The sequence below is a fragment of the Sorex araneus genome, chromosome X, assembly GCF_027595985.1.
Source record: "Sorex araneus isolate mSorAra2 chromosome X, mSorAra2.pri, whole genome shotgun sequence".
NCBI classification, from domain to species: domain Eukaryota; kingdom Metazoa; phylum Chordata; class Mammalia; order Eulipotyphla; family Soricidae; genus Sorex; species Sorex araneus.
Window position 1 is genome coordinate 16,830,188 of NC_073313.1, and position 25,656 is coordinate 16,855,843.

Below are 25,656 nucleotides of genomic sequence, written 5' to 3' on the forward strand. Positions count from 1 at the left end.
CTCTCCGTCCCGCGTGGCGCGTATCCGGCATTTCCTTCAGCGCATTTGGCCATCCCCAACTGCGCGCGAAGCGGATCCCAGTTACGTTTCTAAATATTCCCCAGGACTTAAAATCTCGCCATCATAGGACAGAAGGTATTGTGGATCCGCTGCACGCGCGTGGCGGAGTTAGCCAGGATGTTGGAACAAAGAGCCTGAGCGTGTTCCAGAGGCGCGGAGACAAGTCCTCTCCACTCCGGCTCAGATGTTTTGCATCCAGCGACCTCATTCATATTCAGCAAGATTACATAAATGCTGCTTTTTCTCCTCCAGAAAACGGTGCGTGATCAAGAGTGCAAGGCCCTGCAGAACAAAGTGGAGCGGCTAGAGAAGCTGTGCCGCGCCCTGCAGACGGAGAGGAACGAGCTCAGCGAGAAGGTGGAGGTCCTGCAGGGGCGCAGCGCGGACGGGGCGCCCTGTTGTGCCTCGGGGGGCGCCGCGGGACCGGAAGCGGCCCCTGCCTGTGTCCCCACCCCTGCCATCGAGTCCGTTGACTAAGATAAAGTATGATCACTGTACGGAGAGCTCTATTTTGTGTATAACTTTCTCTGTTAGTAGTAACTATTGGTTTTGTGGTGAAAATTTTTACTTTTTCTACCATATCTGTATTTTCTTAGAACTGCTGGACTTCCATGGTACAGGAAGCTGCTTCGCAGTTTCCGATAGTTGTATTCTACATTTCCTCAGCTCGGTTGCACACCACCTGCCTCGTTCCCCTTCACTGGAATGCACGTAGTCACTGCCTTCTCCTTCCCTCCCTGCTCCTCACACAAGGTTATCCCAACTCCAAATTTCACTCGATAGGACCAGCCTTTCCAAGGAACCTTTATTCCTTGTGGTGAAATAGGCCCATCGCAGCATCCCGGGCTCCCCTCACTCAGTTCAGAAACAATACCAACATTAGTTTTAGCTACTAAGCCCACATAAACGCTAAGTAAAAATAAAGCTAGTGTTGGGTCAGAAACATGCATAGCATTTGAAATTGATTTTTGGTATTTGTACTGACAAACTGATAATGGTCTCGAGCCCCCAATCCCTTAAAAGCTTTAGCGAAGTGGAAATCTTTACTAGCACGTCATTGGACAGACAGACGTCAGTGTGACTCGGCTGGCTTCAGGTTGGTGAGAGCCAGTGTGTGTGGAGCACTGTGGAGAAGGGGCGAGAAGTCATCCGCTCCGAGTCCCACCAGCAATGCTCTCCAGCTTTTTTAAAGGGACTTCGATTATGAAGCCACACCGAAAACTTGGGCGTCCAAATCCACACGACTGGAATTTCGGGAACACTTGGCAGTGCTTAGTCAGGATCTATAGCTTATGCCTTCAGTCTGTTTCTCACCCTTTCAGTTACTGTCACAATGTTGAAAGAAACAAACCAGTATTACCGAGGTCTGAACACTTGGGAGGAGGGGGCATTCAAAATGAAGTGCGTCATTTTTAGGTTAGCGCAAATGACTAATCAGACTGCATGGATACGTTATGGAAATCAAATGGCTTATGGAAATCAAATACTTGATGCAAATCAAATATTAGAACTGTTATTAGCACATGCCACTGAGCTAAGCTAGTTTCAAGGCTTTTGTTTTTCTAACAAAGTTTGTCAAGTAAGTGCCATCATGTTGATGTAAATTGGCTTTAGGATTGAGTTGTCCTTTAGACGGGAATCATGACCTGACAGGGAGGCTGTACGTCTCCACCAGTCATCAAATCACATTAGTTCCAGGGCCAGATGGAGAGAAACATTCGCCGAGTAGGCGAGTTACTAACTGGTCAAAGTTGTAAGCAAAACCACCCACCCCCACCCCACCCCATCTACCCAACAGTCTCTTACAGATACTTCCTTTGGCTACTAAATGTTGGGCTCATTTCCTTGGGAGGAAATGAAGTTATGTAGCAGTCTTCCAAACTAGTACTCGTGACCACATTTCACAACCACCAGGGGATGTGTAGCTCTTACTACTTGATCCAGCCATTTATGTAGCCCACCACATTCCTTTGTGGTGCTTGTCCTTTGTGGAAGATTGTAAAATCCGGGGCCTGTTGCATACTTTCAAGGGCTTTCCAGAGCAATGTGAATGGCAGTCCTCTGGGCTGCTGTTTTGGTCTTCCTATGTATTTTTAGCTAGATGCTTTCATGTGTTTAAAGGATAGATTCTGTCTGGGATGATGAATTTGTCCTTTCAGAGTCTTTCCCTCCATTACATCCTGTGAAAGCAAATGGGCTCCTCAGAGGACACCCTCCAAGTCATCACTTCACCACCAGCCCAGTGCTACGGCTCGGTAGCACCCCCTCTACCTGCTAGATTGTATTACTACTAGGCTAGCCCAGAACAGGTCAAAATGACTGTCAAGTTCACCTAAATTGCATCTTTTTGTACCATCATGGAGTATGTGTGTGTTTTTAGTGGCGGTAGACTCCGAAGAGTCTAGTTGGGTCTTGGGTAATGAATCATTTCACTCTCAGAGTTGTAGGACGTTGCTTGGTCTTGAGACCAGTATATTTTAGTTATGTATGCAACTGCCTTTACTACACCTGGTTATCACAATCCAATTCTCAGGTGTTGCAGAAAAAATCTACCTCTTTCAGACTGTAGATGGAAATAACTGTGAAAAAATGCAGATTATCTTCTAGTTTGTGCTAATAAACACACTGCTTTATTTTTACAGCCCACGTCTTTCATGAGGATACGAATTGTTGAGGCAGTCTTGTTTTGCTTTTCAAAGACATTTTGTAGAGATTTTTCACTAATGTGAATCTGATTTTATCTACGCGATTCTGTATAGATTAAGTAAATATGTATGATAAATCTACTAGGCTTCTGTGTATTCTGTTACCCATGTGTACTAAAATTGTACTTTAAGACGAAGGGAGTGTTTCTGGACTCAGCAGGACACACAAATATCAATGCTACTGTATGTGTCACAGAGCAGAATGTTACTTCCGGCACGGGAGGAGTCAGGTCAGAGTTAGTACTTCAGGCTTGGTTTGTCACATCCCTGTTTTTATTTGTCTAAATCTTACTTGGTTTCTAAGCAATGCTCGGGGCTTACTCCTGGCTCTGCACTCAGGAAGCACTCCTGGTGGGCTTGGGGGAAACATGAGATGCCGGGACTTGAACACGGGTTGTGTGCAAGCAAGTGCCCTCCCCCACAGCCCCATTTCTAAACCTTTTTTAAAAAGGTGAAGCCTTTCAGGACCTTCAAAATAGGTTCAGCCTGTTCCTTTTGCAGACTTTTAAGTTTGAAATCCAATTTCCTAAAATTGCCCTATTTACCCTATTTAGTGGGTAAGCTAAATAGGTGAAATGCATGCAGATGGCTCTAGGCCGAGGATGCTGTCAGAAGCCAGGCTTCCCGCCTAGATTTCAATGTGTACACACACCAGCACACACCCCTGCCCAAGAATAAAACAGACATTTATATTTTAAAACTTTATTTCTGCAAAGCCAATCAACAAGTGGGGGTGGGGGTGGGGTATGGGGAGGGAGGGGGAATAAAGTGGAGAGGGAAGGGAGTGTAAAAGTTATTCTTGCGCATTTGGGAACAGCAAGCACTTAGTTTGAGAAAACAAAGACTTAAAATACTTGAATCAAAGGCAGTACCCTGCTAACTTGTAGTTTAAAACCACCAACCAGATGACCCCTTGTAAGCAACATTCCTCTCTTTCCTAAAAGCTACAATATGATACAGAACGCAACAGCTCACTTGAAAGTGCTAGAATCAGAAGATAAAAGAATGCCATTTGCCATCCCACTTACATTTCCTACTATACAAATGCATTTGGGTGCTTGATAAACCAAGCGTTCACGGAGCATTACATTCAACAGAAACACTTCTCGTACTTTGGGTTTTAAGATCCTTGCCCCTCCAGTTCCGATGTTGTGACATCCGACTCTTCATCGTTGTAAATGTTTTCAGCCTGCAGGTGACAAGCAAATAAATGTGTAAATCCCTGCTTTCACAAGGTTATCTAAAAAATAACATTAAGTAATTGTCTGCCCAGGTTTTGGGATTCACTGTCTAAGAAGCAATTTACTCAATACGAAACGTTCTTATTCTTAACCAGATCATCTTATTCAGTGTTCTCCAATGTTTTTTACCAATGTATGCAGCTAGCCACTCCAAGTTTGGTTTTCTGGATCACACCACTGTACTCGGGGGGCTTATTCCTGGTTGTGTGCTCAGGGGGTCATATGGGATGCTGGGGCTCAAACGCGCGCCAGCTGCATGCATGCCAAGTGCCCTGCTGCTGCACTACTGTCAGGTCCCGGCAACCCACGTATGTTTCAGTGACTGTCCCTAAAAGGTAAACACCAGAGCATTCTCCGCTGAGAGGGAGCCACAGCTCTCCATCCTTCCAACTCCTTGCTGGGAAGGGTGGGACTGATTGTGTGACTGTCACATGTGGCAATCTGCCGTGCCAACACCCAGGTGCAATAAGGAGCCTCAAAATGGAAGCAGACACTGGGTTTTCATCAGACAGTGTTCTTCTGACCGGGACAGCAGACTTGTTAAAATGTAGTGTTTCCCTTCTAGAAGTGCCTGGTCGAGTCCTCACTAGTAATTGAAATACTCCAACTACATTCTTTCGTTGCTAAGTATGGCCCCTTTGGCTCACCATTTGCCATATCTGCATGATGTTATCCTCAGACACTGAGCAAATGACCCAAGGCTCATTGGGGTTCCAGCTGAAATCGGAGATCTTCGCGGTATGTCCTCCATGAATGAACTGTCAAAAGAACACAGCAAAGCCTTGTTTTGAAACATTTCTTGTGCCTCAAGTTCATTTCTACAGCACCAGTCTTCCAGCAGGGTAGCACTGTCTCGAAGTCTGGAGAGAGAACAGAGCCACTCTAGTAACCACCCCCCCTCCTAGTTTGAAGATTTCCAAACGTTCCAAAAAGGTGATAGACTAGTACAGGGTAGCCTTCACTTATATTTTCCAAATACAGGTTATTATATTAATAGACAACCTTACAAAGACTCCCACTGAACCACTTCACTTCTAAGTATGCCTGGCTGCATCACCTAAGAGTAAGGACAACCGGGCTATGAAAATCCAGTCCCAATTCAATCCCCAGTGCCCAAGAAGATTCCTGAGCAGTTCTGTGCAGTGGGCTGATCCTCCCATCCTAGAGGAGGGAACATCCCGCCACATCCACAATACCACCCCCACAGATGAGCACTCACTGGCTACTAGGGACATAGTCCCTGAAACACCCTAATAGTGGCCTCTGGTTCTTCAGCAGACCCGACCCACTTCAACGTTCTCCTCCTAACACCCCTCAGTTATCCCCAGTTTTACCAGGGCATATTGCCCCAAGGCTGAGGGGGACACTTTTCCTGCTGAGAAGCCCCGCTCGCCATCAGCCCTGGGAGGCACAGAGCCTCAGCAGAAGCAGAAGTCCTACTTCTTGACGGACCTGACCCCACCTTTGACAATGAGGTCTGTCTGCCAATTCAGTTCTACGCAATGCAACTATTTTACCAGTTAAATAAAAATGAGAGGAGTGGAATGGGAGCCAGACTGTACAGCAAGTAGGGCTCTTACCTTGCACATAGCGGACCTGGATTCAATCCCCCGCACCCTGTATGTCCCCTGATCCTTGACAACGGTGGCCCAAAAAACAATACAACAAAACTAAGATGGGACAAAACAGCTTTCCCAGACAGCCTTAAGGGAATAGGTAAAAACATCTTAGCACCATTAGCTGGGAATATATACAGAAGTTATCAAGATTTAAATGATCATAAAACGGAAGCTAGTAGCCAATTTAATACGCTTAAATGTCTCAATTTTAGGCTCCTGTGATAAAAGAAAATGCTGGTGATTTTCTCAGACTACGAAATTGCTACAGAGCCATAACACAGAGTGGCACTCTCCTCTCCCTGGGATATAAAAAAATAGCTGGAAACCTCGAAAACATTATGATAATTGCAACAATCAGTACAAAGACCACACACCGTTTCTATTTATATGAAATTTCTAGAGTAGAAAAATCGAGAGACACAAAAAGTAGATTCTTGGGTACCAAAGGCTGGGGAAAGAGGCTGGGCTATGCTAAAAGGCATACTGGTTTTTGTTATCTGGGTTTCTTTTTTTGACGGGTGGGGGGTTGGGTTGCTGGGAATTGAACCCAAGGCCTCATACATTTGAGCTCTGTGTTCTTCCACTGAGCCACATTCCTGCCCACAGTGTTTTTTATTTTATTGTCTTTTTTTCAAGGCAAACAATATTCTGAAACTGTTCTGTGATAATGGCTATACATTCTGATGTACAAAAGCTATGGAAAATTACCCTTTCCATCACTAAGTTGTATGATCTTGAATAGTTATTACAGAGGCCGGGGGAAAGCTTAACCAGCTGAAGGCACGCAAAGTATGCAGAAGGCCAGGGTTCAAAGCCCAGCACTGCAGGGTCCCTCAGCACTGTCAGAAGCATGGAGCTGGAAGACACCTTGAAACATCCAAACCACCCCTCACTCAAAATAAAATGAAAAATCATTATACCACGTATAAAGAACAAAAACTCCCTAGTAGCAGCACCTAGCCTCAAACTTCCTAACACCCCGACAAACATCTCGATCGCAGAGCAGACTCGGCTTAAGTCACCCAATTTAGAAGAACCCATTTTGCACCAGGGACATGACTCAGTGACAGAACTGTACACACGTGAGGCCCTGGGTTCAACCCCTGACATCGGGCCGCCCCGCCTGTCTAAGTGGCAGCAGGCCGGGAGGGACTGACAGCGTCTGGCTCAGCTCTCTCATTACACTGTCTGCCACCTTCTCCCTCGAGAGGTTGGGCATGGCATCTACTGGGTGAAGGGGCAAAAGGGTCTTGGCTGTGGCCACGGAGAACTGGGGAAGCCTCTTCTGCAAGTCTGAGGACTTCCGCTCGAGGGCCTCCTTCACCTTCGAGAGGGGCTGTGCACAACACGGCGGACAAAGAAAAAAGTCACTGCCTAGCCTGAGAGCCAACTATGCATCAGGCGAATGAATGATGATCTACCAAACGACTGGACAAGACAAATGAGTTCAGAGCAGGGACAAAGAACTATTGCAAAGCCTGGCAACACTCCGGACAAGTGCCCCGAAGAGCACACTACAGGAGAGCAGGATGAGGACTAACACTACGGAAACCTCGAGGGGCCAAGGGAAGACAGGCAGACGGTGGCCCAAGGCTGAAGACGCACCGCCAGGTAGTGACCGTTTCAAAATAGAACTATTTTATATAATAATCATGAACTATTCTCCACACTGCTAGTGTTAAGTGTTCCCAAGTCCCACTGCCTGTCCCCTGCAGTTCCTTATACCCTCATGGGAAAAAAAAAAACAAACCACAAACCTATCCTCAGAAAAATTTCAGTATTTTTTTTTTTTTGCTTTTTTGGGTCACACCCAGCGATGCTCAGGGGTTATTCCTGGCTTTGCACTCAGGAATTACTCCTGGCGGTGCTTGGGGGACCATATGGGATGCCGGGGATCGAACCCAGGTCGGCCGCATGCAAGGCAAACGCCCTACCCGCTGTGCTATCGCTCCGGCCCCCAAATTTCAGTATTTTTGAGTCACTGTCACTGTTATCACGTTGCACATCAATTTGCTCGAGTGGGCACCAGTAACATCTCCATCGTGAGACTTTTTACTGTTTTTGGCATATCAAATACGCCACGGGTAGCTTGTCAGGCTCTGCTGTGCGGGCGAGATACTCTTGGTAGCTTGTCGGGCACTCCAAGAGAGGCGGAGGATCGAACCCAGATCGGCTGCGTGCAAGGTGAACGCCCTACCCACTGATTACTGCTTACTAAATGTACTGCTTACATTTAATAAATGTCAAACCCCAATTAGTGACCTCCAATTTGGAAAACATCTTCCAGATCTACAATTTCAAACTGTCATGAATGCATGTAGCCTCAATCTCAGGCTACATGCATTCATGACAGAGCAGGATACATACCAGCAGTTCTGGAGGCCCGTCCTCAGCGTCTTCCGCGGACTGCTCTTCTCCGATTTTGCTATGAAACAAGAACACAATGCATTCATTAGCGACAGTCCTACAGCACGAGTGTATGCAACACCACTACTCAACACTTCCTTTCTATACTGCCATCAAGTAGTTGTCGTATCAGTCATGAGATGGCAAGCAGGAAGCTTACTCTCTAGAAACAGATGCGCTACTTGTCACTGAGGCTGTGTAAGAACCGTTAATAAACATCACCTTAATTGCATGAACTACATGTGGTGTTTACTGCACAACAATGGGAAGCCTGGGGAGAAGCCCCAAGGAGCAGAGTGCATGCTCTACACATGGGAGCCCTAGGCTTCAGTGCCCGGCACACACCAGCCCCAACAAGCACATTTGAGATATGTGTTTTGGGATTCTGGACCATACGCAGTGGTGCTAACGATCTACTCCGAGCTCTGTGCAATGCCAGGCACTGAACCCTGGCCTCCTGAATGCGATACACTCGGACCTATGAGCGCTCTCTCCAGCCCCCAAGAAACTTTGAAACATATATAAGCTTGAAAAGGAGTGATCCCCAGTCCCCCATTTCATTTTTAAAGATTTTTTTCCACTCTAGGAATGAAATGACTCTTCAAGCTACATACCAACACCTGAGCCTGCTACCTAGTCCAAGGGCAGACTCTGCTAAACATCCTGACGAGTCAAAGTACACAAGCTTCCAAATGGTATTTCCCCTCCCCCATCTCATAAGACAGACAAAACATGGAAGACTTCTAGTACAATTGCTACCACCCGACCTAATTGCCCATGTTATTTAAAGCTATTTTAATCAACTGGGAGCAGTTCAGTCGCCCGGGCCCCCAAGGTTTCCAAACCTCCCTAACAGTCACTATAGGCTTGGCTTTAAGAGCTAAGGCCCGTGACCTAGTGGCTGAGCACTCATCTTGCCTCTGTGAGGCCCTGGGACATCAAAAGAATCAAGTGACAGTTTTCTTTTAGATTTTTAGCTTCACTACTAAAATTGCTGTCAAATAGTACCAGCATTTTATTTCTGTTTGTTTCATATACCAAAAGCATGGTGGCCCTCTTCCCCCCCCTTCAGTTTCTGGGCCATACCCCATGATGCTCAGGCTCCTGCAGGAGCCTTGAGAATCGTATGGGAAGCCAAGGATCAAGCACAGGTCGGCAAGGCAAACACCTTATCTGATGCATCATCTCTGACCCCAAAGCTGGCTTTGCTGTCTCTGTACATAAGGTTTGGGTTTAGGGTCAAAGCAAGCAGCACAGCGAGCAGGAAGGGCACTGGTGATGCTAAGCAGGAATGATACTCAGTGCCAGGGATCAACTGAGCGTGGCCACATGCCTGGCAAGCATTTTATTCCCTGTACTGTTTCCCCATCCAATAAATTAAGTAAAAATATTTTTCCCCAGAAAACACATAACAAAACAACTTAGTCGTTCCTAAGAGCCAAACAACAGGTGGCTGTCGACTTCAATGGGCTTGGCACAAGCAAAGCTTGCAGGAGGGCCTCCAGTCCCCAGCACCGACAGACTCATGAGCCCCATGGGATATGGCTCCCCCAATCCACCCCACCCACAGCCACCAAAAATGCAGACGAAAGGAGGCCGAAACTCCCCTTCGAAGGGCTTTTACAAGTCCCCCAGAAAAAGACTCGCTGCCATGCATGGACTGTGCTGATCTCTGGCCTCAGTTTGCCTGCAGTTCAACAAACCAGAGCAATAAACACAGAGCACATGGTACAAAACCTCAGAGAAAAGCTAACGCTGCAGATGTGCAGCGAGCTCCCATGAAACCCAGTAACCAGCCCCTTCCTATGCAAGTGTTTTCAAGAAAATTATTTGGATGTTAAAAACACCCTAACACACACATGTTCACACATGGGTATCAAAAAACAACAAAATTCAGATGCCATTCATTTATTTCATGTCTCCCTTCCTGGTTTACTTCCATTTACGAAAGCAGACACTTGAGAAAGATACTTAAAATTCATTAATATTTATGCACTTTCTTGCAATCAGCTTGAGTTACCTTAAATCCCACACATTCAGGCGGCGATCGGTGCCACTTGAGGCCAGAATAGTTTCATTATGTGGAGACCAGTGGACCTGGTGATACAATTTTGACAATGGAAAGGATCATAAATTCCTGGCTGATAGACATCATCGCTGTAATCCTTGATGGTTTCCTAGCTCCTCTTCTGTATCCTCTCCTCAGCCTCAACTACTCACCCTCTCCTGTCCTTTAAATGTTCTTTCAATGGCCCATTTTGTGGGACAGACCTTAGGAAGGTCATATTCCCTGATATAGAGAACTCAGCGGGGGGTCCCAATAATCTTCTCCAGTCTCTAACCCACCCAGGAGCTTCTGAAGTTTTCAGTGAAATATATGCTAACCAACACAAATCTGTTGACAGCAGAGAAGGAATTCTTCCTCCATCAGGCTGGCATGGCTTGGGTTTCACTCTTTAAACTGACCCTGCTTTGTGAGGCTTGTCCTTCTACTTCTGAATTCCCTCTCAAAAAACCCCCCGAGTTAGTTTCCACTAACTTTTTTTGGCTTTTTGGGTCACACCCAGCAATGCACAGGGGTTACTCCTGGCTCTGCACTCAGGAATTACCCTGGCACCACTCAGGGGACCATATGGGATGCTGGGAATTGAACCTGGGTCGGCCGCATGCAAGGCAAACGCCCTACCCGCTGTGCTCTTGTTCCAGCCCCCATTAACTTTTAACAGCATTAAGTTTTATTTTAAAAAAATGTCCTACACCTCCTGAAGAATAAAATTTTCCTCCCCAACAAAAAGCTACTAAAAAAACCTGGCAAAGATGTTCAGAAAATTGTCACGTACCTGGAAGATTTCATCTTTATGAGACTCAAAGGTATGGAGCTTCAATTTTAAGTTGCGCAGATCCCACAGAGCTACAGTCTGAAGAAAAATAACAAAATGAAGTCATTTCTGCACTACGCAGAGGATTTTAAAGTCCACGATGCTGACCGAACATGCGAACACCAAATATACAAAAACGCAGAAACCTTATCTGCAGAGCCAGTGGCGAGAATGAACTCGCTGTAGGGATTGAACGACAGGCAATTGACCTCGGCGGTGTGCGCATCCACTAGGTGGCTGGGCTTGGAGGTGGTGTTGGACCTGGTGTCCCATCTGGAAAGGAAAATGTACCTGCTCACGGCACAGGCCCCTCCCAACCCGCAGAGCCTTTCTCTGCCCTACAAAGGCCCCTCCACGAAGGAAACAAACCATGCCCCGTTGGCATCTGAGATTTCCCACCACTACGTGATGCGTTCTAAACCAACCAAAGAGAACTAAGGGACACTGCGCTATACTTCTGGTTTCTCACTTCTCACTTTCTCCTCTGTCTCATTCACTTCAAGAATCCACGAAATGCAGAGCATGTAGGAAATCTGAGAGTCTGATTCTGAAAACCTCGCCCTGTCAAATCACAGCATTCTTTGCCCGTGACTGGTCTGCTCAGGGTCCTGGTGCCATTGAGGAAAGAGCCTTTGACGTAACTAGTTGAATGCCACCCTGTGGACAACCCTGATGCAGACCTTCTGCCCCTGACGTTGCTCTCATGCCAAATTTGATGGTCATTGCCACCAGAACATGGTGCTTCCCGTACTGCATACTCGTGTAAAAATGGCCATCTAGAGTTTCTCTCGAAGACCTCACCAAAGCTGTCCGTTCTTTTAAGATACAAAGCTATCAACCCGCACACCGACAGTCTTTGCGGACACGCCCATAACAAGAGGCCGCCTTACATCATCAGTTTCTGATCGTCAGCGACAGATCCAAACAAGGACTCGTGCAGCAGGTGCCAGGCCACGTCCTCCACCACAGCAGAGTGGCCAGTGAAGATCGCTTTAGCATCCACAATTTTGCCTTCCTTTGGTCCTGCATTTATATCCCACAGACAGACAGTCTGAAGAAAACAAAAACCGAAACAGATTGCATTTAAATGCCAATAGAGGAATTACAAATGAACACAAGGAGAAAAACGGAAGCTTCACAAACATACTCCACAAAATGTGTGGCAAGTGTGATGTAAGATAGAAGGATACAGACAAGGGAAATGGCCGGTGCCGACAACAGGAGAAGGAGCACAGTGGCAGGCCGTAAACTAGAATGCTTGTGGCTAGAATTTCCATTTACAATGAGTCAAGTAGTAAAATCCAGTTCAGATGACACATGGAGCCCAGGAATCACAAGCCCCTCAACCTCCTACAAACCCTCACTAGAGGACTCGAGAGTGGTAGGACAGCAGAGAGGGCGCTCGCCTTGCTCACAGTCCACCTGGGTTTCATCCCTGGTATCCCATATGGTCCCTGAGCACCACGAGAACATGCCTTCTGCAGCTGGGGGATGTGACGTATGTGTGTGGGTGTGTGTGTGTGTGTGTGGCCCTGAGTTCAATTCTCAGAACAACAAAAACCCCCACACCTTTTGACAAGCCTCTTCATAGGTCGAAATCACTAAACCCCTCAGGAAGTGGCAATAAATCAATGACACAGAAGTCCCTAAGCAGCTACTCTGGGCAGCCAGAGCGGTGCCTACGGACAGAGCCCCATGACAAGTTCTATCCAATAGTTTAATCCTCAAAACACTGACAGAGCCCAAGAAGAGGACACCACGTCTTCCCCAGGTCTCAAAGATCAGAGGTCAGAATACTCTGGAAGTATTACCCAAAGAGCTAGGAAGAAAGCCTAAAGTGCTCATAAAGAAAAAAAACCTACTATAAGCAATGGCTATAGTTCCACTCAATGGCTTAAAACAGATTAATTTATACGAAGGTGTACCTGCACTAATTCCACTGAAACATCTGTGGATTTCCTCTCCATTTCTTTCTCTTTGTTCATTTTTTGGGCCACACCAGGCAGTACTCAGGGCTTTACTCTGGGCTCTGTGGTACTCAGGGGACTTCTTGGGGACCTGCGGCTCCAACCTGGATGGACTGTGTGCAAGGCAAGAGCCTGACTCTGCTGTACTCTCTCTCCAGCCTCTCTTTTAGCTGCATATTTCTCTGACAAAAACTATTCCCCAATGATAGCTATTATTTCCCATAATATATCTGCCTTTAGTATCTGGTTAAACTTAGATGCACAATACACATCACAATATACATTCTCCAAAGCGCGAGGGACATGTATGCACTCTTGCCCTCCTCCCTGGTCATTTCAAGAGTCTGAAAAGATTAACAAGAGATCTGGCAGGGTGGAGCCTGGAAAAGTCAGCGACTACCATGCCTAGCAATGCCTAGGCTAATGTCATCAAAAGATACCAGGAATTAAGTGAATATACCCCTTCCTATTTGGGGTCCACTCTTCAGGTTTCACTTTGAGCCACATGTGCTGGGGAGTGGGCGCGATTATGCCTAGTTCTGTGCCCAGGGATCACTCCTGGTGGGGCTTGCCGCATGAAGGGCAAGCACCTCACCCTCTGGACGATCGTCTCTCTGACCCCTTGAATTATACTTTTTTAAAATTCCAAGGATCAAAAAACAATCCTAAAAAATCTTCTATCAGTAGTATCTTAGAAAACCTCTTCCTGATACACTCTGACTCCTGGTACATGAGAAGATTAGAAGAGAAGTCTCTCACGTGGTCATCAGATGCACTCAGAAGATGTCCACTCAAATTAGAATTCCAGGAAAGGCCATAGCCTTCCTTCTGGTGGCCTCTCAGACGGAGATCAGGATTGCATTCTCCACTTGGATCTACAGAAGAGAAATACATTAATTACCGATTATACGTCTAAAGTCTCACCCATCACTGAGCGAATTGTAACATCATGTTTGGAAAATTGCTGCATAGTGAACAAGGACTTTATATAAGTTACAGCTGCCTGGGAAAGTTCTCTCTGTTAGATTTGAAAAGCACAAAGCAGATGAGTTCTCATGACCATAAAATGACTGGCTCCTAAGGGCTGGGGACGAGATTTTGTAGTAGAGCGCTTGACTTGCCATGTGTGAGGTCTTGGGTTCGATGCCTGGCACTGAAAAACCAAAACAAACTAAACAAACATACCCAACAACCAACACCACAAATATATCCAGAAACAAATTTCTTTAAAAACTTAGCTCTAGCTCCGAGACAAAATATCGGCCACTGTAGCTATCCCACAAATTTGTGTGGTGGCAAATTTGTCTCCCTTCCCATGGTTACATTTTTAGAAATACTCGGTGAGGCATAGAGTTAAACAAGGCAGATCTGGGTGGTCTGTCATCACAGAGAAGCCTGAGACCATGACTGATTCTCAAGCAACCCACGGGAATCTGACCCTCACCAAATTGCTTAGTATCACTGACGCATGAAGTTCTGTACGCTTAGAGCAGTGGAGTACGTTAGAGCCAATCGTCAAGATCTGTCAGATTGTTTAGTAAAGTTCATTATGGATCCAGCTTCAACGCTAAGGTCATGAGTCTCCCTTATCACAGTGGATCACAAAGCAAGATGTGTCGGTACGATTAGACTGTCATAAAAGGCCCAACTCTGGGACCAGATTAACCAAGGGTTAAGGGGCTTGCCATGCTCATGACCTCAGCCCAATCCCTGGCACCACATGCCCCACCAAGCCCCTTAGCACCAAGCTGGGTGTCACCTAACCCTAAACCCCAATAATAAAAACCAAAACCCCAGACTGAAAAGGACTTCCCCGCGCAGAATTACTGTGCATATATTCTTAGCGTTTACAGCCAGAGAAAGTTGAGGCCTATGTAGCCCCAGTAGGCAAATGCCAGAGAGGCTACATGACCTCTCCAGATTTTCCCTGATGCATCTCTTTATCTTCTGTTCTGTAACTTCTGATGTGAAAAATTGTAGCCAGGAGTTTAACCTGCTGTGACGTCTTCCTGTACACTAAAACTGAGGGTGGTTAGGAGACCACCAGAAACAACTTGTAAACCTTTAAAAAAATTATAATATACTAGTCTAAATGACTTCAAAACTACTTTGAATCAAAAAAAACCCGTCAAGTTCTTACTACATACCTGGTTTAGCAGGATGCTTCGTATAATCAAAAACCAGCACATCCGAAGATGGGGTTTTTGTCGCAATGATATGAGGGTTCTGTGGCATGTAACGAGCACGGTTTACTTCTCCTTCGTGGTTGATTTTAATTTCACATTCAATTTTTCCTGTCACAGAACCAAAGCCACCAAATTCTAATGTGAGAAGAAAGAACACACACATACATGTAGATTAAAATTCACAAGTCACCTATGTCCAACCAAGCCATCAGGTCAACATAATAGAATACAACACACATGAGCAGAGAGGAACGTGTCTGTGTGCCATTTGGGATTTATTCTCAAAGTCCATTTGCACTGGAAAATACCTGCTGTTTTATACAAGTCAGTTTAATTCCGCCTTGGATTTCAACCAAAAATCAAATTCGGTTCTGAAGGTGCTCTGTATCTAGTCATTACAACTTCAATTATGTAATTAATGTACCTTAGTTTTTTTAGTTCAAATAAAATTCACTGCAATTTTTGTAGCGAAGTGGCATCTTTTATTAGATGGGGCAGGTTTCTACCTCAAGAACAACAACAACAAAAAAAAAACACTGGAGCCTGATGTTAGAAACGCTCCAACTGGAAATCCATGCTACCTAACTCCACTCACCCCTCAGAGACACACGTGCTGGTTCCAACAAAGCCTATCTGATTCAACTGCCAGTGGAATAGCAAAGCTGAAACAAGGGGCAAATGGCTCTATCTGGTGCGAGTCAAGTTCTAAGAGTTCTTTAAAAGACCTTGGAAAAAGAACAGAGCCGCATAAAAAGTAATATTAATTTTGGAGAAGCCACAAGATAACAGCAGAGAGAACAGTCTGAGAACATCTAATCAGATATGCGCAAACCAGTTTCTTTTTTGTGCTTGTAGATAACCATTGTGGCATTTCTTCCTGTTACTGCTTTATACATTACTTTTTTAGCTCACCGTGTCTGAAAAGCCAACTGCCCTGTGGAGCCAGCAGTCCCAATAGACTGACTTGGGCTTGAAAGTGACCCGGAGAGGACACCATGTCTGCCTGAGCCAGCTTCTACGTGGGAATGTTTAGTGAACACGGAATCCCACGTTCACATTAGGTATACGTATTCGGTAACTTCTAAGTGGAGTGGCAAACACAGAAATTCTGCGTTTGAGAGCTATCCTATCCCATTCCATGCAATCCATGCAAATCTCCACTCCCGCCTGCCACTCCAGTGTCCATGGCAGGAACAGGCCTTGGCATTTCCGAGACGCCTCCAGACCCTATTACTTTCGCCTCCAAACTGCCCCTCATCTTGATTTTCCACATCCCTCCCCCGTGGACTCCAGTGGTTTGAGTGTTTCTGTTCTGAAGGTACTGAAGTTTCTCGATTCCTTTGCTAAAACTCCTTGAATAGCCCTTCTTTGGGGGAAAAAAGCTAAACCAACCAAAAACGGGGCTCCGAGGGTAGTAAAGAGTTCAACAGGTCAGAATGTGCGTATGCTTTGCATGCGGGAGGCCCTGCTTAGCTCCCTGGCATTCAGCCAGGAGCAGCCCCTAAGCACTGCCAGATGCGGCCCAGCTCTCCCCTCCCACCCCCTGGCCCACCGTCCACTGGGCTCCGGAGAAGAACAAGGAGTTTCCTCAAACTTAAAATTTGGGGGAAAAAACACTAAACTCAATGAGAATCCACTAAATAATTACTATAATTGAAAAATTAAAAAGGTTCTTAATGGTGTGTTACTTCAACCACTCACAGGAACATACTGGATGTGTAACTTTATTAACAATTCATATATTGCATACAGATGAATTTTCAAGCTGATACAAAGGACTAAAAAATTTACCACAATAATTACAGAAATCAGAAAGTTGAAGAGAAAGAAATTGTGGAGTGGTAAGCTGGGTATACGATTTTGGAAAGTAGTTCTATAATTTCTTGACAATAAATATATCATACAACCAAAAACCTTTACTCCAGTAGGTAAAATTCTCCCATATCTGTCTAAGGAGACATGGCAAAAATATTCATTAAAACACTGTTGATGCCACACAAATATAACTCACCCGTCCTCTGATAGGAAAATGGATGAACTGAGGTTTAACCACAGCAGAATACTATAAAGAAGTTAGGAAAGACAGATACCCACACAATATAAATATATATACACACAAAATGAATCTTAACAGCTTCAAAGCATTGTGGTGGTGGCTGTGTTTTGGTTTTGGTCTTTTTTTTTTCAAATAAATAGATTTTATCTGGAGAATTTTTAAGGTGTGGAGGGGAGGGGGGGGAGGGAGAGAGAGAGAGAGAGAGAGAGAGAGAGAGAGAGAGAGAGAGAGAGAGAGAGAGAGAGAGAGACGGACTCAAGAGAAAACACGGGCTTCTCCAAGAGCGGAGAGAGCCCTGGTTTTGTTCTTTTTTTTACAATAATGTATGAGAAGACCTAAATAGTTGAAAATTGAATACAAATTTCAATATAATGATGAGTTCTCAAGAGGATGGCATGGGAGAATAGAAGTGGTTGGACTTCAGCTATTTTATTTTCAATAGGAAGCTTTAGATAAATACTGTAAAACTCTTATCAATAAACTCTGAGAACAGCTAACCCAGCAGGTCAGGTGGCTTAGCCCCCGCAGTTCTAAGGTGCACTGAAACCATGATTGTCCCCAGGCTAACTCCTAGGCACACGGACCAAAGAAGGTTCCTTATGCCCCTGATGGGTCTGATTATTATATGGTGCGCACCTGGAGCAATGGACCATAGTGTACCCATTTGTTAGGACTGCCTTGCACCAACACCAAGATTGAGGATGGGCACTTAAATGTCCTTATCAGGGTACTGAGCTTCAGGCTGTCATGGCTGACCGCCAGCAGGACATGTCTCCAAAACTAGCGAGTCTCAGACCATGACAGTCCGGTGGGCCTCCTGGGGCGGGGCTACCTGCGCCTGTCCCTGCACCTATCTAGAGAGAGAGCACAGGCTGCGCAGCACCGAAGCGCTCCCGACTGCTACCTTCCTTCCTGCTGCTTTGCTTCTGTATTCCTCCTTACTGCAACGAACTTTAGCTAGGAAGAGTAATCGGCTACTTACTGATCTGGGTCCCAGCAAAAGTAACAAACTTGGGTGGTTATGGGAACACTAAGAGGGAATGTGTTGGGAGGGTCTGACAGCTTTCATTTAAAATAAAAAAGCCCTCCTGCTTAACTACTTGGTATCGATGCCTTGATACCTTTTTTCTAGGTGTAACATTAACATAATTAACTTGTACCAAACGGATGCTATCATCACACCAAATTGCATAGACTTATCTCACTGTTCCATCCAGAATGCAGGAATAATAGCATATATAGCACAATGTATTTAGCATCTGGGTTGCTAGGTTCATGCTGGTTTTTCTTTTGGGGTCACTCCCAGTAGTGCTTACATACCACGCCCGGCAGTGCTTGGGAGATCATGTGCCAGGGATGGAACATGGGCCTGCCACTTGAAAATAGGGGCCTCGGTCTGCTGTCTTTCTGCCCCTAATATATGTGAATCATGTGAATAACGCCATTTACTGTGAAATCCTTGTGCACATGGGCAACTAGCTCTGTAAGATCAAGTTCTAGACGTTAACCTACTTGGCCAAACGCTACTAGCATCATTTTAGTAACATAATTAGTGGCATTGCCCTTCGACGTCCGGAGTGGACTATATGGAATACCTACCCCCCTTGTCACTCTCACAGTGGGAAGCATCAAACTGCGCATCATCGTTCGGAATATGGACTCGGGCCACCACAAGATGATTCTGCTCATCGGAAGTATGGGTTCCCAGCACTAGCCAGTGAAGGGCATAATCCTTTCCTTCCGGTCTGTTAAGAAAGAAAATTAGTCACATCAATCCTGTAAGAAACCAGTTGCTAACTAGGTCTCGGCTCTCCGAAATATATTATTTTATCAATGAATATACCCGGAGCCCCGTCAGGAGTGATTCCTCAGTACTGAGCCAGGAGTTACATCTGAGTATCATTGGTAAGCCCCCCCCCCCCCATAAAGGAGGGCTAAGGATTTAGGATTCCTTGGAGTTGGGTATGGAGACAGGGGGTGGGGAGCTCCTAAAACCAAGCTGCTGCAGATACCTAAGGACTCGGGGAGTCAAAAGTCAATCATGGATTTCTGATTTGTTGCGGAAGGGGGGATCTAGGGTTGGGGGTCCAGGTAGCCCATGTTGCTCGAGGGCTAGTTGTACCAAGTACCAATTCCCCTTCTACCCACACAAAATTTATAACCAACACAGGTACAAATCTTCCCGTTTGTTTCAAACACATATTCAGAAGGCTCGCTTGACTCTCCAGGGGCCATCCTGCTGCAGTCCGGACAGCGGGAGCGCCCCCTTTCCTACAGCAGTGAGCAGGCCTTAAATGGAGGCCAGCTGGTACGGTATTTGCTTTGCACACAGCTGATTAGGGTTCCATCCCACATAGTCCCCCCAACCCTTCCAACAGTAAGTTCTGATATCGCTGGGTGTGCCCACAACTCCCCCCCCAAAAAAAAAATCACAAAACTTCCTTAAGGTGGAAAAAAAGAAAACAAATACATTTGCGCCCCCAAGAACAGGCAACACATGGGGGCTGGAGCGATAGCACAGCGGGTAGGGCGTTTGCCTTGCACGTGGCCGACCGGGGTTCAATTCCCAGCGTCCCATATAGTCCCCTGAGCACCACCAGGAGTAATTCCTGAGTGCAGAGCCAGGAGTAACCCCTGTGCATTGCTGGGTGTGACCCCCCAAAAAAAGGAAAAAAAAAAGAAGAGGCAACACAGCAGTTTGTTCAGAAACACCGAGGCCCAGGCAGCAGAGACAGCTCGTCGGCGAAAGGCACACGCCTTGCTCACACAGGAGTCAGAATCCCAAGCACTGTCTGGTCCCCAGAGCAATTCTGAGCCCCAACAGCATCACATCCCCAGGCTGGCACACCGAACTGTCTGGCCAAGAATGTGCCCCCACCCCATTCTTCTGAGCACTTCTTGGGGGGAGGTCCCTTCAACAAAAAACCAAAAACCCAAAGCAAAAAATACCGGGGTCTTAATAGATGTATGTTCAGTTGGTCAACATACTGTGGCTATCAAAAGATGCAAATTGCATCCATCTTCTATGGGGGAGGCAACACACCTATTTTAACTGAAAAAAAATTCAGAAAAGCAGGCTGTGGGACCAAGGGAGATAGAGGGCTCAAAGGGCTGCAGCGCATGCAAAACATGCAAGAGCTCTGGCACTAAGCCTTGGCACGTGTTCCCTCCAGCACTGCACTGTGTGGCCCCAAAACAAAAACAAAATGAAGGGGGGGAAAAAGGAAAATTCTTGGCAATGAGCATTTGAATTTGGAGGATATGGAACATAAGATAAAATGAAACCTCGACTAGGAACAGTGGCTCCACATTAAAGGGAACAAACGTTAGTTCATGAGAATCCTTTGAAAAGAAGTAGGAATGAAATAAAAGTAGCATCAGCTGACATGAAAGGCAATAATTTGCTTTTTGTGAGCTTTGAGCAAGAAGACTAATACCAGGCAAAAGTTACAAGTGAAAATGTCACTTCATTGCTGGACCTTTCATAGAAGCATGGTCACACACTCAGCTGGACGATATGGGGGGAAAAATCCCTAACTCAAAAACTCCGTTATTCCTGTTTCCCTTAAGATAACCATCATAGGGGCCGGAGCAATAGCACAGAGGGTAGGGTGTTTGCCTTGCTCGCGGGTGACCCGGGTTCGATCCCCAGCATCCCATATGGTCCCTCAAGCACCGCCAGGAGTAATTCCTGAGTGCAAAGCCAGGAGTAACCCCTGAGCATCGCTGGGTGTGACCCAAAAAGAAAAAAAAAAGGGGGCTGCAGCAGGTGTGGCGGCCCTTAAAAAAAAGATAACCATCACACACGAACTGATTACTAAGCTTTTCACCTATCAGTAAGATACAAGCCTGAACTAATCAATGTCGCACCGTATTCCTCCCCAGTAGAAGTAGCCTCAACTGCAGAAACACTGATAATGAAATACCTGGTCCAGTTTCAGGGCAAAATCCCTTGACCGCTTTCACTCTAATTTTTCAAAGATCCTAATAGCCACAGATGATCACAAGATTTTTCAATAGCACTGTCTGTAGCAGGAACTTAGAACGGAAAACCTCAATAAACATTTATCAATAACAAACTCGTTACATGAATTGTATTCTATCCACAAATGAAATTCTATAGAACCCTTAAAATAAGTGAACATATGTAAGCATACTTAATGGAAGTCTCTAGCAAGTAATTGACAATTGAGCTGCTACATACTTTTTTTTGGGGGGGAGGCGTTTTTAAAAGCCAAATCAATTATTTGGACAATTAATTATCCCTAAGGAAAAGAGCTAAGAAAGTTTAACCATCTGGAAGCATGTTCTTCTAAGGAGGCAGAAGGCATTAAGGGACTCAATAGTGGAAGTTTCTCAGAAAGCCAGGCGACAAAGTAACCCAATGTTTCTACTACAGTGACAAAAGACAATCACAGTTCCCTTATACCTCAATCAGAACTCTGAAGCCCACTGCAGTAGCCTCACCACTCCAGAATGCAGGCTGACGGCCTTTCTCTGGTACTGCACCCCAGACCACCCCACAGTCCCACCACATCCCACTTCTTTTTATGCAAAGACCACCACAAACACATAATTCAGTTCAAGTGGGTTTTTTGGTTAAATTGTGTTAATATAAAATTCATTCTTCTGAGCTAAGCGCAAAATAGCTTTAACAATCCTTATGCAAAATACACAGCAAACGTTTTAACGACTTCAATAAGCAGTTTTCATTAAAACCCAAATGGAAAAATAATTATCGGACACTAACAAATTATTTCTGAATAGGGGAGGGGTGGGAGAATCATATTGGCCCCCACTGATTATACGAGCAAGCTAATATGATCTTAATTTAACTCCCTCAAATGTAGGCAGTTAGTACTTTCAGCACCTCTATTTACAGACCAGACAACTCTGGGATGGAGACTGACCGACCAACTTCTAATTCACTACGGGGCCAGAGACACAGACAGGGAGGGTGTTCGCCTTGCATGTGGTTGACTGGGTTGGATCCTCAGCACCCAGTATGGTCGCAAGAGTCCCACCAGGAGTGATCCCTGGAAGCAGAGGCAGGAGTAAGCCCTAGGCAAGGCAGGGTGTGGCCCCCAGAAAAAAAAACCCTACAGAATGAATTCACTAAGAAGCAGGGAAGCCGAATTCAAAGCTAGGTTTCTAGCCTTAAAGCCCCTGTCTGGGAAAATTGGAAATAATGGTGGTAGGAAGGTGCAATGGTGATGGTATTGGTGTTGGAATAGTGACTATAATAAATCACTGTAAACAACTTTACAAAATAAAAAGTCCCAGTTCTAAAACTTCAGTCAAGTATGCCAAAAGCCAAAAAAGTTCCAAAGTTGGTAAGTCATTTAAGTGTTAAATTTGCTTGACAGAGAACACAAAGAGTCAAACAGACTGTTCCAAACCCTTGCTTCTTAAACAGTGGTTTGTGATGGGTCAAGGAAGGGGGTGGGGGATGAGCAAAAAAAGTTGGCAAACAGCAGATTTCTGAAAGCGCAAGGATCGAGATTTAACCCAAAACCAACCAGTAATGAATCTGAGGTGTTTCTGGTAGCACTCTACAGTTTTGCATTTCTCTGCTGAAAAAGTCTGAGTGGGAAATGGTTAAACTCTGCTCCAAACAAAGCTCAAAAAACTTGTTACAAAAGTCAATGCCTAGAGATTTCTGTTACTGAGCTGTTCATGCCACATCTGTACAAATTAGAGATTTCCAGGAACTGAAATGGAAGCCTGTTTTCTATATGGAAAGCCCTATCACATATGATTATTAGAAGGAGTAATTTTTTTCATAAAACTAGCCTATTCTTTTTAAAACCTGTTGCAAAAAGAAAATCCCCGCCCCCCCATCAGGGTTTCATCAGTCATTAGAGTACATACTCACAATACCCAAATTTAAACCATTTCAAAAATACCCGTTCAGATTCTTGCTACAAAAAGTTCCAGTGGATGAAAAAGTAGTTTACCCGGGGAATTGTCTCAACTCTGGACACGCCCAGGTTTGAATTGCAAGAACCCCCACCCCACCACCATTTACCAGCTGTATGATATTTGAAATGATGTTACTATCTCAGTCCTATTTTCCACATCAGTAAGACAAGGGTGATAAAAAAGCAATCATAGTACTACCGTGAGGATTAAACCAAATAACAGGATGTACACTCCAGTTCTACCAGGCCCTTCTCTTAGGGCTCAACAAACATCAGCAATTATTAGCACGGATTTGTGTGTATTTGTGTATGGGGGGGGAGGAGAGGGAGAGAGGGAGAGGGAGAGAGGGAGAGGGAGAGAGAGAGAGAAGACAGTTTTTATTTAAATTATTCAGAAAGATGTGAATGAGAAGAAAAAGAAGTATCTATTCAAGAGAAACACAGGCTTCTTCAGAGTAGAAATCGGCAAAGAAACAGACAAGGGAGCTAGATAGCGTTTCGTGAAGAGCCAGCCAGAACTGATTTTTTTAGAGGAAAAAAATAGGTGAAATAAACAGTCACATGATGATAAACAGCAAACTCCGGGGCTACTGCACCATGTATGTTTGGTAACCTGGTGCTAAATTCTTTCCCCATTTACAAATTGAAACATCAGAGTCTAATCAAATGGGTATGTTCACACTTCGTAGAAAAATACCAAGCCATAATCAGTGCAGTTGCCGTTTTCAGCCAAGCTTTAAAGAAATCCACTAGTCGAGGGCCCAAAAATGAGGGATGAATATCCCTCAAAATCATACAAAGACATGGTCCGAACAGATTTTTCACCTTTTAACGCCAACACTCCTACGTCAGAAATCATTTACGTATTGGAAAAAAAAAACACCTGCCATTTCGCCCGAGGGCTAAAATGATTATATGCCTAAATTCCATATATAAAGCCCAAGCTAGGAAATTAAGTTAAAATTTATGCAAAACAAAAGCCAGAAACCCTTACTTAGTCACTTCAGGAAGCCACTGAACGGTAAGACTCGGCCACTGAAGAGCATGGGTCATAACCAGGTCATACAGAAACGGTGTATTCTTCTTCCAGATTTTATATTCTTCATTGATGACACGCTCCTCCACAGTATCTTCGAACACTGAAATTCGGAGAAAGCCCACACGATTAAGGAGTAGCTAAGAGAGTTCGATGTCGGGATGTGCACACAGACCCTGGAGGTCACCTCGAGATGGCCACACCTAATCTGCTCTTTTTCCTTTACCTCTAATTTGGACCCAAACAACTAACTGCTTTTCGCGAACGTGCCGAGAACACCAACACCGCCTCCCCCCCCCCCCCCGCAGGCTGTTTTTGCACGGAGCACCGAGCCGCCTGAAATCTACAGAATCGGTCAATTTCGCGGATGCGGGGATTGTTGTTGCCGCTCACAGCTGTACGCACCTGTTCGAAAATGCCGACCCGGAGGCAGACGGGCTCCGCGACCCACCCGCGGCGGGGAATCCACGTGCAGCAGACACCCAGCGGCCCGCTCCCTCCATCCCCCACTCGGAGAGGCCTCGGCTCCCGCGCAGCTCGCGTTGTCAGCCATAGGCCGGCCGGAGGATTCCAGAATCCCCCGGACAAGGGCCGCGACCCCGAGGCGATCGACGCGCGCGCGCGCGTGGCAGCAGCGCCGCGCCCGCTTTCCGGCGTTGGGGGCCGCCTCCGCTCGGGCCCGGAGCGCCGGAGGGAGCGTCACCGCTGGGGCGGGGGCAAGTGGGGGAAGGAGTGGGGGGTCTGGCGCCCAACCCCGCGGCCCCGCGGCCGGCTCCGGAAGTGCCCGAAACCCTCTACGCCGCGGCGCGTCCCGCGTAGGCCCCTCGAGGCGCGCGCCCTGCCTCGCGCCCGGCCCCGCCCCCCGCTCCACACGCCAATTCGCGCCTTTCGCCGGCGCGTGCCACGGCCTCGCGCGCCCGCCGCCCCCCGCGGCCCCGGCGCGCGCCTCCCCGCGGGGCCTCTTACTCTCTTTACTCGCCATCTTGCGTCGGGTCGCTCGCCCCTCACCGCCGCCTCGGTCGCCCTCCGTTCGCCAAGAGCTGCCCCACCGCAGGCGCTCGTGCCTTTCTCAGGCACGTCACACACCGCGAGCCCTCGAAGCCGAGCCGCGGCCGACCGCCTGGATGTCCCCTAGACGCTGCCTCCGCCTAGGCTGCCTCTTCCCCGTTCCCGGGTACCGAGGTCTGAAGCGCTCTTCTGTCTCTCTCCAAACTTGGAACGAGACTTTTCAACCCGCGCCTCCCAGCCCGCCCAGGCAGCTGAGCGCAGGCGCAGCCGTCCTGGGAAAAGTGAGAGGCGGCGAAGAGGCGGGCCTGGGAGCCAACGGCTCGGTCCTCTGGACCAATGACGTGTCGCAGGCAAGTTTCACGCGGCCCGGAGGGGCGGGCTTCGGCTAGGTGGGCGGGGCGGCCGGCGGCAGGAAGTTGGCGGGGCGCAGGCGCGAGGGCCGGCCCAGCACTCCTCGAGGCGGCCGCGGGGGCGGATGGGGGTGCGCGGGGGTGGGGCGAAGGGAGGCGCGGCGTGCGGGCTGCGCGGGGGCTGCGCGCCCCGGGGCGGCGTGCCCTGGGGCCGCTGGGCGT

At 46.7% G+C, this 25,656-nt stretch overlaps 2 protein-coding genes across 4 annotated transcripts in view; one reads left to right on the forward strand and one right to left on the reverse strand.

Moving 5' to 3' along the window:
* TXLNG (taxilin gamma) overlaps positions 1–2,840 on the forward strand; it is a 48,216-nt gene extending 45,376 nt beyond the window's left edge. Inside the window, exon 10 of the mRNA XM_004612264.2 lies at positions 313–2,840. Within this exon, the coding sequence (XP_004612321.1) occupies positions 313–537 (225 nt within the window). The 3' untranslated portion in view covers positions 538–2,840. The remainder of the gene's footprint in view (positions 1–312) is intronic.
* A 611-nt stretch (positions 2,841–3,451) lies between these two features.
* On the reverse strand, positions 3,452–25,350 carry RBBP7 (RB binding protein 7, chromatin remodeling factor). Of its 3 annotated transcripts, none has more exons than XM_004612215.2 (12): positions 25,043–25,350; positions 24,035–24,179; positions 18,719–18,864; positions 15,025–15,198; positions 13,637–13,752; positions 11,801–11,961; positions 11,057–11,183; positions 10,872–10,949; positions 10,052–10,128; positions 7,993–8,050; positions 4,654–4,764; positions 3,452–3,954 (listed from the first exon to the last, which is right to left on the reverse strand). In XM_004612215.2, exons 1-12 carry the CDS (start codon positions 25,056–25,058, stop codon positions 3,886–3,888), a joined length of 1,278 nt encoding a protein of 425 aa, XP_004612272.1. In that variant the 5' UTR covers positions 25,059–25,350; the 3' UTR covers positions 3,452–3,885. The 3 variants fall into 3 exon arrangements, with proteins under 3 accessions (XP_004612272.1, XP_054979024.1, XP_004612273.2); XM_055123049.1 differs by lacking the exon at positions 25,043–25,350 and adding an exon at positions 24,482–24,870 and having other exon boundaries at positions 15,025–15,171; XM_004612216.2 differs by lacking the exon at positions 25,043–25,350 and adding an exon at positions 24,482–24,867.
* Positions 25,351–25,656: the final 306 nt, after the last annotated feature.